At 49.2% G+C, this 13,929-nt stretch overlaps 1 protein-coding gene across 1 annotated transcript in view; it reads right to left on the bottom strand.

The window, feature by feature from the left end:
* PTTG1IP (PTTG1 interacting protein) overlaps positions 1 to 13,126 on the bottom strand; it is a 53,246-nt gene extending 40,120 nt beyond the window's left edge. The window contains exons 1-2 of the mRNA XM_069733521.1: positions 12,890 to 13,126; positions 7,439 to 7,491 (exon numbers count right to left, since the gene is read on the bottom strand). Of these exons, the coding sequence (XP_069589622.1) occupies positions 7,439 to 7,491; positions 12,890 to 12,962 (126 nt within the window). The 5' untranslated portion in view covers positions 12,963 to 13,126. The remainder of the gene's footprint in view (positions 1 to 7,438; positions 7,492 to 12,889) is intronic.
* Between the last annotated feature and the right edge of the window lie 803 nt (positions 13,127 to 13,929).

The raw sequence follows: 13,929 nt of genomic DNA, 5'->3' as shown, positions 1-13,929 counted from the left end.
CTAGTCCGGCTACCTGGTGTGACAGCGTTAACCTCAGAAGGCGGCAACGTTGTCTTTTGAGGAGATGCCATGATGGACGCCGGGAATCAGCGCCGGCGTCCTATTGTTATGGGGGCCGCCATCTTCTTCCTGCCGCACCCGGAAGTGACCACTACATCCGGGTTGCGCTCCCACCCAGCGATCGCGCAGGCGCCGTCCTCCTCCTCTATCACCCCGGAAGTTGTAGTAATACTTCCGGGGGAGAATTACTGGGCCCCATGCTGCCTGTGCGCCACCCGAGGCTGGCGTCACAGGATCTTACCCCAGCGGTCCGGCCCGCAGGTCTGCTGGATGCCTCTCCGTGAGCCAGGCGACTCCCCGATCCTGGCCTCACGGTACCTGCCAGCAGAGGGGGGAAGCTGAGACAGGACCCCCGACGCGGCTTCCAGCTCTGGAGCCCTTGCCGTCCCTATTCAGGTAAACCGCGCAAGCGGCGTCCAGGCTGGGAATCCTCTTCTCTCCAGGTCTCCCGTAGGAACAGGAAACCAACTGTGGGAGCGAGGGGGACCGCCCCTTTTATTCTCTCCATAGGGTTTCCTGTTCCTAGGGGCGGATCCCCTCTCTCAAGTGGGTGCTGTCGTGGCGAAGAGAAAAATGGGAATAAAGTCTATTGTAGTAGTGTTCGCGACACCACCTGTGGTACTCGGCCAGGGATGGCCGATGCTGCTTAACCCCTTTACCCCCAAGGGTGGTTTGCACGTTAATGACCGGGCCAATTTTTACAATTCTGACCACTGTCCCTTTATGAGGTTATAACTCTGGAACGCTTCAATGGATCCTGGTGATTCTGACATTGTTTTCTCGTGACATATTGTACTTCATGACAATGGTAAAAATTATTTGATAGTACCTGCGTTTATTTGTGAAAAAAACGGAAATTTGGCGAAAATTATGAAAATTTCGCAATTTTCCAACTTTGAATTTTTATGCAATTAAATCACAGAGATATGTCACACAAAATACTTAATAAGTAACATTTTCCACATGTACTTTACATCAGCACAATTTTGGAACCAAAATTTTTTTTTGTTAGGGAGTTATAAGGGTTAAAAGTTGACCAGCAATTTCTCATTTCTACAACACCATTTTATTTTAGGGACCACATCTCATTTGAAGTCATTTTGAGGGGTCTATATGATAGAAAATACCCAAGTGTGACACCATTCTAAAAACTACACCCCTCAAGGTGCTCAAAACCATATTCAAGAAGTTTATTAACCCTTCTGGTGCTTCACAGGAATTTTTTGAATGTTTAAATAAAAATGAACATTTAACTTTTTTTCACAAAAAATTTAATTCAGCTCCAATTTGTTTTATTTTACCAAGGGTAACAGGAGAAAATGGACCCCAAACATTGTTGTACAATTTGTCCTGAGTATGCCAATACCCCACATGTGGGGGTAAACCACTGTTTGGGCGCATGGCAGAGCTCGGAAGCGAAGGAGTGCCATTTGACTTTTCAATGCAAAATTGACTGGAATTGAGATGGGACGCCATGTTTCGTTTGGAGAGCCCCTGATGTGCCTAAACATTGAAACCCCCCACAAGTGACACCATTTTGGAAAGTAGACCCCCTAAGGAACTTATCTAGAGGTGTGGTGAGCACTTTGACCCAACAAGTGCTTCACAGAAGTTTATAATGTAGAACCGTAAAAATAAAAAATCATATTTTTTCACAAAAATTATCTTTTCGCCCCCAATTTTTTATTTTCCCAAGGGTAAGAGAAGAAATTGGACCCCAAAAGTTGTTGTACAATTTGTCCTGAGTACGCTGATAGCCCATATGTGGGGGTAAACCACTGTTTGGGCGGATGGGAGAGCTCGGAAGGGAAGGAGCGCCGTTTGACTTTTCAATGCAAAATTGACAGGAATTGAGATGGGACGCCATGGTGCGTTTGAAGAGCCACTGATGTGCCTAAACATTGAAACCCCCCACAAATGACACCATTTTGGAAAGTAGACCCCCTAAGGAACTTATCTAGAGGTGTGGTGAGCACTTTGACCCACCAAGTGTTTCACAGAAGTTTATAATGCAGAGCCGTAAAAATGAAACAAAATATTTTTCCCACAAAAATTATTTTTTAGCCTCCAGTTTTGTATTTTCCCGAGGGTAACAGGAGAAATTCGACCCCACAATTTGTTGTCCAATTTGTCCTGAGTGCGCTGATACCCCATATGTGGGGGGGAACCACTGTTTGGGCGCATGGGAGGGCTCGGAAGGGAAGGAGCTCCATTTGGAATGAGGACTTAGATGGAATGGTCTGCAGGTGTCACATTGCATTTGCAGAGCCCCTAATGTACCTAAACAGTAGAAACCTCCCACAAGTGACACCATTTTGAAAACTAGACCCCCTAAGGAACTCATCTAGATGTGTTGTGATAGCTTTGAACCCCCAAGTGTTTCACTACAGTTTGTAACGCAGAGCCGTGAAAATTAAAAAAAAAAAAATCTTTCCCCCCAAAATTATTTTTTAGCCCCCAGTTTTGTATTTTCCCGAGGGTAAGAGGAGAAATTCGACCCCAAAAGTTGTTGTCCAATTTGTCTTGAGTACGCTGATACCCCGTATGTTCGGGGAAACCAACGTTTGAGCGCATGGCAGAGCTCGGAAGGGAAGGAGCGCCATTTGGAATGCAGACTTAGATGGAATGGTCTGCAGACGTCACATTGCGTTTGCAGAACCCCTAATGTACCTAAACAGTAGAAACCCCCCACAAGTGACCCCATATTGGAAACTAGACCCCCCAGGGAACTAATCTAGATGTGTTGTGAGAACTTTGAACCCCCAAGTGTTTCACTACAGTTTATAACGCAGAGCCGTGAAAATAAAAAATCTTTTTTTTTCCCACAAAAAATGTTTTAGCCCCGAGTTTTGTATTTTCCCAAGGGTAGCAGGAGAAATTGGACCCCAAAAGTTGTTGTCCTATTTGTCCTGAGTACGCTGATACCCCATATGTTGGGGTAAACCCCTGTTTGGGCACACGGGAGAGCTCGGAAGGGAAGAAGCACTGTTTTACTTTTTCAACGCAGAATTGGCTGGAATTGAGATCGGACGCCATGTCGCGTTTGGAGAGCCCCTGATGTGCCTAAACAGTGGAAACCCCCCAATTATAACTGAAACCCTAATCCAAACACATCCCTAACCCTAATCCCAACAGTAACCCTAACCACACCTCTAACCCTGACACACCCCTAACCCTAATCCCAACCCTATTCCCAACCGTAAATGTAATCTAAACCCTAACTGTAACTTTAGCCCCAACCCAAACTGTAGCCCTAGCCCTAACCCTAGCCCTAATCCTAACCCTAGCCCTAACCCTAGCCCTAACCCTAGCCCTAGCCCTAACCCTAGCCCTAACCCTAGCCCTAGCCCTAACCCTAGCCCTAACCCTAGCCCTAACCCTAGCCCTAACCCTAGCCCTAACCCTAGCCCTAACCCTAGCCCTAACCCTAACCCTAGCCCTAACCCTAACCCTAGCCCTAGCCCTAACCCTAGCCCTAACCCTAGCCCTAACTCTAACCCTAGCCCTAATGGGAAAATGGAAATAAATACATTTTTTTAATTTTTCCCTAACTAAGGGGGTGATGAAGGGGGGTTTGATTTACTTTTATAGCGGGTTTTTTAGCGGATTTTTATGATTGGCAGCCGTCACACACTGAAAGACGCTTTTTATTGCAAAAAATATTTTTTGCAATACCACATTTTGAGAGCTATAATTTTTCTATATTTTGGTCCACAGAGTCATGTGAGGTCTTGTTTTTTGCGGGACGAGTTGATGTTTTTATTGGTAACATTTTCGGGCACGTGACATTTTTTGATCGCTTTTTAGTCCGATTTTTGTGAGGCAGAATGACCAAAAACCAGCTATTCATGAATTTCTTTTGGGGGAGGCGTTTATACCGTTCCGCGTTTGGTAAAATTGATGAAGCAGTTTTATTCTTCGGGTCAGTACGATTACAGCGACACCTCATTTATATCATTTTTTTATGTTTTGGCGCTTTTATACGATAAAAACTATTTTATAGAAAAAATAATTATTTTTGCATCGCTTTATTCTCAGGACTATAACTTTTTTAATTTTTTGCTGATGATGCTGTATGGCAGCTCGTTTTTTGCGGGACAAGATGACGTTTTCAGCGGTACCATGGTTAGTTATATCTGTCTTTTTGATCGCGTGTTATTCCACTTTTTGTTCGGCGGTATGATAATAAAGCGTTGTTTTTTGCCTCGTTTTTTTTTTTTTTTTCTTACGGTGTTTACTGAAGGGGTTAACTAGTGGGCCAGTTTTATAGGTCGGGCCGTTACGGACGCGGCGATACTAAATATGTGTACTTTTATTTTTTTTTTTATTTATTTAGATAAAGAAATGTATTTATGGGAATAATATTTTTATTTTTTTTTTCATTATTTTGGAATATTTTTTTTTATTTTTTTTTTACACATTTGAAATTTTTTTTTTTTACTTTTTTACTTTGTCCCGGGGGGGACATCACAGATCAGTGATCTGACAGTTTGCACAGCACTCTGTCAGATCACTGATCTGATAGGAGTGCAGGCTGCTTCACAGTGCCTGCTCTGAGCAGGCTCTGTGAAGCCACCTCCCTCCCTGCAGGACCCGGATCCGCGGCCATCTTGGATCCGGGGCTGGAGGGAGCAGGGAGGGAGGTGAGACCCTCGCAGCAACGCGATCACATCGCGTTGCTGCGGGGGGCTCAGGGAAGCCCGCAGGGAGCCCCCTCCCTGCGCGGTGCTTCCCTGCACCGCCGGCACATCGCGATCATCTTTGATCGCGGTGTGCCGGGGGTTAATGTGCCGGGGGCGGTCCGTGACCGCTCCTGGCACATAGTGCCGGATGTCAGCTGCGATAAACAGCTGACACCCGGCCGCGATCGGCGGAGCTCCCCCCGTGAGCGCTGCCGATCGCATATGACGTACTATTGCGTCCTTGGGAAGTAAAGCCCACCCCACATGGACGCAATAGTACGTCTAATGGCAGAAAGGGGTTAAAGGGGTCCACTGGGGATGATGGTATTGAAGCTTAGGTGGTATAGCTCCCCACAGGTGGAGCTTAGTCCCCAGGGCTCCCAATGCAGTTGGAAAGGGTGATAGATTGTGAAGTGCAGGAAAGAATTGGAGGACACAAGATTGCAGTCTCTTTACCTTTTACTGATGACATTCAGGTACGCAGATTATAGGCGGTCTTAGGAATCCGGGCAGCCTGAAAGCGATTCCCCCTAGCCAGGTGGGGTTGAAAGCCTTCCTTATTGCGCTGTGTTCTAAGTCCCTTGCTGATTGAGGCTTCACACAATGTCTTCTCTCTCAATCTGTCCTTTTTAGGTGGACAGTACCAACATGGCAGGCACCTCTAGCCTTTTTACAAGGGTCTCTCTCTCTCTCATGCTGCTTCGGGTGTAGTTGTGGCCAGGAGACTTGGAACCTCCTGCCCGCCGGTTTTTGCTGTGGGGCATACAGTTACCCCCACAACCTCAGAATTCCGGCCTTCGGTTTCTGCGCTTGATCCTGGAGGGAGCCCACTCGCAGCTTCCTCCAGTTTCTCTCTCCTCCTGTGCTCCTCCTCCCCTCACTGTCTTACAGACTGACTCTCCTGTCAGAAGCTGCAGAGCTGCATGTCTGGTCAGCTCCAGCTCTCCTCACTGACTCTCCACTCCTCACTCAGACTAACTCCTCCAGCCAGAATATGAAATAAATTATAGAGTTGCAACAGATCTAATCCAGAGAAATTGGATCGATTATGGCAACGACACACGGCTCAAACTCTGATCGGAGTCAGTTTACTGTGATCTGATTCTTTTTGCATGACAATTGTATCACAGGTGCACAGAAGATGGAGAACGTCATTTCTCCATCTTCACCATTGTCAGTGCCTGCGAAAATAGGACTGCACTATGATGACATCCGAGGGCAGTCTGATCTTCCAAAAGTACAAATAGACTTGAATGGGTGAGCGTGATCGGATATACAGAGCCAAATAGCAGCATGCTGCAATATCTTTTCATGCCGAATCGGCTTGAGAGAAAAAACACAGTTGCACTGCCCCATAGTACAACATTAGTCTGGGTGCTATTCGATACAACATCAGATAGCAGTTGTCCAAGATGCGGGCGAGCCCTTAGTTCAAAACAGTATGACATATTTCAGATTGAAGTTGAGAAAAAAAGAAAGAAGGCTTCATCTGTATTCCATCAGTGTCATTCTTATGTGGGGGTTCTTTTAACTCTAGGAGATTCGTTTTAGCTATAAATAGATAACCACATCCTAAATACGGAGCAGACCAATGCATGAAAAACTGGTCACTGATTTTAACACGGGCAGAACATGTATTTATCAGACTTATCACAATGACCCCACAAACTAAATGAATTTTATCAATTATTCTTCCTCCCTCTACTAACCAACCTATACCAGATATTATGATTTCCTTGGGTGGTTTAACCACAACTCCCAGTGAGTACGCCCGCTATCTTGGGATCTTATTTGACACAGAACCTTCCTTTATTCCCTATATTTAATGTCTCACTGGCTCATGTGTTTTTAAAATGTAGGGTAACACCTCTAGAATCCGATCTTTTCTCACCTTTGAAACTGCAAAAATTCTTATTGAGGCTCTTATTCACTTACCTCTACCGATCTCCCTCTAACGAAACTTTTTCCTCTAAAATCCACCCTCAAAGCAGCAGCCAGGATCTTACTTGTGTCCAGATGCTACACTGATACCTCTACCTTGTGCCAGTCAATGCACTGGTTACCCCTCCACAACAGAGTACAATATAAACTCTCTCTCCCCCACAAAGCCCTCCACACTTCAGCTCCATCTCTGTCAATCACTTTCTCTGTCAATCACTGTACCCATGCCCTCCATTCTGCAACTAATCTAAGACTAACATCCTCCATAATAAGAATCTCCCATTTCAATCTCCAAGACTTCTCTTGTGCTGCACCAGTTTTCTTACCACGGATGATCTGACTAATACCTAACCCCCACATTTTCAAGCGCGCTTTAAAAAACACATCTGTTTAGACAGGCCTATCACCTCACTTCACCAATCTAATTCTCCACTGCTCCCGATTTCTAATTTTTCCTCAGAATCTGCTACTCCTATTTATCTGTCTCTACGTGCTGCATGCACCCAATAGCACTTGGTACCTGCACAGAGACCGCTACTGGCTGATGGCCGGATCATGCAGCTTATTTGAAATTCCCTATGATGATCGGACCACACAAGTAGCTCGATGGGGTTCTGCATGAGTTTCCCAGTCAATTGCACATGTAAAATTTTGCACCTGGGATGTGTTCAGCTTTGCACAAATTCACAGCAAAACAATACACAATACAAGACAACTATTCCCGATCCCTCCATGTGTCTCACAGCAGCACTTACCGACACATTCTTCAGACAGATCTCACAGGTTGTGTTTGACATCGAGGAGCATTCTGAAAAACATTAATAAGCAGAAAGCAGTTACTTCACAGCAAGCACCTACACAAGTCACCAAGTGTTATATGGTTTAAGGGCAATAAGCCACAGGTTCTGCCTCTGTTCTCCGGGAGAGGTTAGCAGCAGCCCCCGGCGCACCACAGCCCAATATTACACTGGTAATAAATCAATTGTTTAGGAGCTAGAAGAAACGTTTTGTGCTTTGGACGTGACCGGTTCTTTACGTTGCACAACTTCCTTGTGCAATATAAGGACACTCATATAAACATGCAGCCAATGACATTAGTCACCAGACAGGTAACTATTACTGGATTAACACCATGACTTGGTAAAACATCAGGCCAACACTACAAGTGACAGCATGCTGCCAAACATCATGATCACAATCAGACCAGGAATGCGAGCATGGGAAGTATGGCCGCTTCATACTTTGCACCTCTGCGGTGGAGAGCACAGCCAGTTAATAAGATTAGTTATTTCTCCAGCTGGTAAATCAGGGCACAGAATAATCACAGCAGTGTTTATTTGGCCCTGGCACCGAGAGCAACTCTGGAAAAAAAAAAGTTACTGTAGCGGCAGGTATAATTACAGCTCAGAGGAGGCCTCATCGTGAGCAAATAAACAAAGGGCCATAGTTATATACTAATGATGAGCGAGTAAACTCATTGCTCGGGTTTTCCCCAGCATGCTCGGATGGACTCCGAGTATTTGTGACTGCTCGGAGGTTTAGTTTTTGTTGAGGCAGCTGCATGATTTACAGCTATTAGCCAGCCTGAGTAAATGTGGGGGTTGCCTGGTTGCTAGGGAATCCCCACATGTAATCAAGCAGGCTAGTAGCTGTAAATCATTCAGCTGCCGCGATGAAAACGAAATCTCCGAGCAGTCACAAATACTCGGAGATCACCAGAGCAACGAGTACACTCGCTCATCACTATTATATACAGATCCCTGTAAATAGAGTCTGGCACTGCCCAGGTCAGCACCAAATGCATCCAAAAGCCTAAGGCTATGTGCACACGTTGCGGTTTTTACCGCGGAACCGCGGCAATTTTGATGCTGCGGGTCCGCAGCAGTTTCCATTGCGTTTACAGTAACCTGTAAACCCTATGGAAACCGCAAACCGCTGTGCACATGCTGTGGGAAAAACCGCGCAGAAACGCAGCGGTTTATAACCCGCAGCATGTCACTTCTTTGTGCAGAATCGCAGCAATCCTGCACCCATAGAAATGCATTGATCCGCTTACTTCCCGCATGGGGCTGTGCCCACCATGCGGCAAGTAAGCAGATAATGTGCAGGTTATACCCGGGATGGAGGAGAGGAGACTCTCCTCCAGGCCCCGGGAACCATATTTGTGGTTAAAAAAAAAGAATTAAAATAAAAAATAATGATCTACTCACCTCTCAGCGCTGCACGCGGCCGTCCGGTTTGGGTTGCTGTGCGAGCAGGACCTGCGGTGACGTCGCGGTCACATGACCGTGACGTCAGGAAGGTCCTTTTCGCACAGCATCTTTGGAACCGGACCGCCACCTGCAGCGCCGAGGAGATCGGGACGTCAGAGGGTGAGTATATCATTTTTTTATTTTTAACATTACTATTGATGCTGCATATTGCTGCATATGCAGCATCAATAGTAGGAGTAAAATCCCGCAGTGGAACCCGCAGGACAAAACGTGATAAATCTGCAGGGATAACCGCAGCAGGTTTGCCCTGCAGATTTATCAAATCCGCTGCAGGAAAACCCGCAGGGACCCGACGCAACATGTGAACATGGCCTAAAGGAAAACCTCCAGCACCAGGCCAAATGCCACACTATGAGCGAAAACTATGGATCATGACAGATTAAAGGGGTTTTCCACTTTCAGGAAAATGGACCCAAAACGCTCCTTGATGCTGATCGGGGCTTGAAGTGTTTTTGGCCACAGCGGTGACATCATGCCAATAACGCACTGTGCTAAGATAGATGGCACAAACTACCGAGCTCAGTGATTGGCTACAGCGATGAGGTGCACTGTCTACATGAGGTCACTGCTGCAGCCCAAACACTAAAGGTACCGTCACACATAGCGACGCTGCAGCGATACCGACAACGATCCGGATCGCTGCAGCGTCGCTGTTTGGTCGCTGGAGAGCTGTCACACAGACCGCTCTCCAGCGACCAACGATCCCGAGGTCCCCGGTAACCAGGGTAAACATCGGGTAATTAAGCGCAGGGCCGCGCTTAGTAACCCGATGTTTACCCTGGTTACCATCCTAAAAAGTAAAAAAACAAACGCTACATACTTACCTTCCGCTGTCTGTCCTCGGCGCTCTGCTTCTCTGGTCTGGCTGTGAGCGCCGGGCAGCCAGAAAGCAGAGCGGTGACGTCACCGCTCTGCTTTCCGGCTGCCCGGCGCTCACAGCCAGACCAGAGAAGCAGAGCGCCGAGGACAGACAGCGGAAGGTAAGTATGTAGCGTTTGTTTTTTTACTTTTTAGGAGGAGTGCAGAGCACAGCGCCGAGGGACAGACGGCTGTAGGTAAGTATGTACTGTTTGTTTTTTTACTTTTAGGATGGTAACCAGGGTAAACATCGGGTTACTAAGCGCGGCCCTGCGCTTAGTTACCCGATGTTTACCCTGGTTACCAGCGAAGACATCGCTGAATCGGTGTCACACACGCCGATTCAGCGATGTCTACGGGGAGTCCAGCGACGAAATAAAGTTCTGGACTTTCTTCCCCGACCAGCGATCTCCCGGCAGGGGTCTGATCGCTGCTGCCTGTCACACTGGACGATATCGCTAGCGAGGACGCTGCACCGTCACGGATCGCTAGCGATATCGTCTAGTGTGACAGTACCTTAAGACCTGAGCAGCAGTGGGGAGCTAGGCCTGGACCCCAGGAGGGACAGTACCCGCTCTGTTACTTCAGGCATTTTTAGAGCGTTTGGGGTTCCTGGTAGTGGAAAACTCCTTTAAGGCTCAGTTCACGTCTACACTGAGGTTTCTGTCATAACCAGAGAACACAGCACATTGCTGTCTCTACTGTAAAGTCGGATACCAGAGGACAACATGGACAATGATGCTGGCTTCTGCTCAAAGGAGACTCCAACACAGATGTGAAGACAGCCGTACGGTTCATTTATGCCGCAGGCAGTCGGCGAATCAGCTTGTAGGAAAGCTCGCCGAAATTATGGGCCTGTGTAAGAATGCCAGTGATCACCAGAGTGAACAGAACGCTCATTTGTTGGGTGATTTGATGACGTATTCCAGAAAAAAAAAATAAATAAATATCATCAACAGCACATTGCCACCATGTAAACAGAATGTGCTTGCAGAAAACATAGGGACACAATAATGATATTACTGATCGTTCTGCCCCCATCGTTCTTCATCAACCTGTGCGAGGGGCTGGTAGTAGAGCAGCGTCTGACATGTATGGTGGATCGGTGCTCGTTATTCGAGCTGAAGACCACATCTAAATGCACCATCAGGCCATGCTTACACATTGCGTCATTGCAGCTTTTTTCTTTTTTTGCCATTATTTTTTATGCAAACTCAAAACTGTTTACAGTACCAGCAAAATATATGAAATTTCATGCATGCTTGCTTCTGGTCCCACAGACAGGACTCACCAAGCAGGGTATAGGGGTCCCACAGGCCCACCACTGCCACTTATAGGGGTCACCCCAGGGAATGCCACAGACATTAATAACTGAGGGGCTCCCCCAGGGTCAGTGTCCTCTCAGCTGTGAGGGGTGGGCAAATGACTGGTCCCAGACTCACCAAGCAGGGTATAGGGGTCCCCACAGGCCCACCACTGCCACTTATAGGGGTCACCACAGGGAATGCCACAGACATTAATAACTGAGGGGCTCCCCCAGGGTCAGTGTCCTCTCAGCTGTGAGGGGTGGGCAAATGACTGGTCCCAGACTCACCAAGCAGGGTATAGGGGTCCCCACAGGCCCACCACTGCCACTTATAGGGGTCACCACAGGGAATGCCACAGACATTAATAACTGAGGGGCTCCCCCAGGGTCAGTGTCCTCTCAGCTGTGAGGGGTGGGCAAATGACTGGTCCCAGACTCACCAAGCAGGGTATAGGGGTCCCCACAGGCCCACCACTGCCACTTATAGGGGTCACCACAGGGAATGCCACAGACATTAATAACTGAGGGGCTCCCCCAGGGTCAGTGTCCTCTCAGCTGTGAGGGGTGGGCAAATGACTGGTCCCAGACTCACCAAGCAGGGTATAGGGGTCACCCCAGGGAATGCCACAGACATTAATAACTGAGGGGTTTCTCCAGGGTCAGTGACCTCTCAGCTGTGAGGGGCGGGCACATGACTGGTCCCAGACAGGACTCACCAAGCAGGGTATAGGGGTCACCACAGGCCCACCACTGCCACTTATAGGGGTCACCCCAGGGAATGCCACAGACATTAATAACTGAGGGGCTCCCCCAGGGTCAGTGTCCTCTCAGCTGTGAGGGGCGGGCACATGACTGGTCCCAGACTCACCAAGCAGGGTATAGGGGTCACCCCAGGGAATGCCACAGACATTAATAATTGAGGGGTTTCTCCAGGGTCAGTGACCTCTCAGCTGTGAGGGGCGGGCACATGACTGGTCCCAGACAGGACTCACCAAGCAGGGTATAGGGGTCCCCACAGGCCCACCACTGCCACTTATAGGGGTCACCCCAGGGAATGCCACAGACATTAATAACTGAGGGGCTCCCCCAGGGTCAGTGACCTCTCAGCTGTGAGGGGTGGGCAAATGACTGGTCCCAGACTCACCAAGCAGGGTATAATGGTCCCCACAGGCCCACCACTGCCACTTATAGGGGTCACCCCAGGGAATGCCACAGACATTAATAACTGAGGGGTTTCTCCAGGGTCAGTGACCTCTCAGCTGTGAGGGGCGGGCACATGACTGGTCCTAGACAGGACTCACCAAGCAGGGTATAGGGGTCCCCACAGGCCCCCCACTGCCACTTATAGGGGTCACCACAGGGAATGCCACAGACATTAATAACTGAGGGGTTTCTCCAGGGTCAGTGACCTCTCAGCTGTGAGGGGTGGGCACATGACTGGTCCCAGACAGGACTCACCAAGCAGGGTATAGGGGTCCCCACAGGCCCACCACTGCCACTTATAGGGGTCACCCCAGAGAATGCCACAGACAATCACTGAAGTGCTCCCCCAGGGTCAGTGTCCCCTCAGCTGTGAGGGGCGGGCACATGACTGGTCCCAGACTCACCAAGCCCACCCTCACAGCTGAGCCCTCAGGGCGCCCCCCGCACACCAGGGCGGACCGCAGTATTACAGCCCATACATGAGGGCGCGCCCCGTATCTGCGTATCACGGGGATGTGGTCACTGGGGGGCGCCAGGCCACGTCCGGGCTGCGCACAGACACCCACCTGTAGCGGCGGCGGAGGCGGCAGCAGCCAGCAGCGCACACAGCACGGGCAGCAGCAGCCGGCGGAGCTCCATCCTCAGTCCCCAGCAGCGTCCTCCTACTGCCAAACCGACCCGCTGACGACACGTGACCAGACCCAGTGCTGACGTCACCGACGCCCCCTCATACTCCAGCCCCGCCCCCTTACTAGGGTCAGCTGCTTCCTCGTCGCTAGTACACTGCGACTGCTGAGAGGTCACGTGGAGGCTTAGCCCCGCCCAGACCGTAAGCGCTCAAAACAAAGCAATCCCGGGCCGGACTCATGGATGGAGCGCTACCCGGAGCATAAGAGCTGACGTGACATCATGTGCGGAGAGCGGCGAAAAGGGTCAGAATCCGCTCATTCACCCGGGACTGACCACACACGGGCAGCACCGGCTGTAGCCGGCAGCAGGACGCGGGATCACAGAGGGATGGCGCCACCTGCTGGCACCTCCGTGTAACCACTGGTCTGTGGCTACCGGTTCTCTGGAGTCAGGAGGGGGGTCCGGGCACTGTGGTGGGAGAATACCGAGCCGCCCTGCCGGTGTCTGGCGGTCTGTTCACACATTGCTTATCAGCAGCGTTTTTTTTTTTACCCATTTGTTTGAATGGATGAGAAATTCTGCAGCTATCCAGCAGGGATCAATACAGACGGGAAATATCAGCGTGCGCCTGAGAGTCCAGCACCGTGAGCGATTCGCCCGGAGCCACACCACGCTGACCAGAGGCGCAGCTAGGGTGTGGGTTCAGGGGGGCGAAGCTTCTCAGTGGCCCCTAACCAGGTAACCTCCATAATAGTGGAGGAGAGCCTCAGCAGATGACCGCGCTGTTACTGAAGATAATCTCTATATAAAGACTAATATAGATATTACATTTCACTTCTCATATTCCAGCCCATCACCACCTAGTCCCAATACTGAGCCGCTGCTGCCATATGTGTCCCTATTACTGCCCCGATACCCCAAGACTGAGCCACTGCTGCCCTATGTGTCCCTATTACTGCCCCGGATACCCCAATAC

Source organism: Ranitomeya imitator, chromosome 7, assembly GCF_032444005.1.
Source record: "Ranitomeya imitator isolate aRanImi1 chromosome 7, aRanImi1.pri, whole genome shotgun sequence".
Lineage (NCBI taxonomy): Eukaryota > Metazoa > Chordata > Amphibia > Anura > Dendrobatidae > Ranitomeya > Ranitomeya imitator.
The sequence above is the reverse complement of the archived record's forward strand: the minus strand, read 5'-3'. Positions and strand labels throughout refer to the sequence as shown.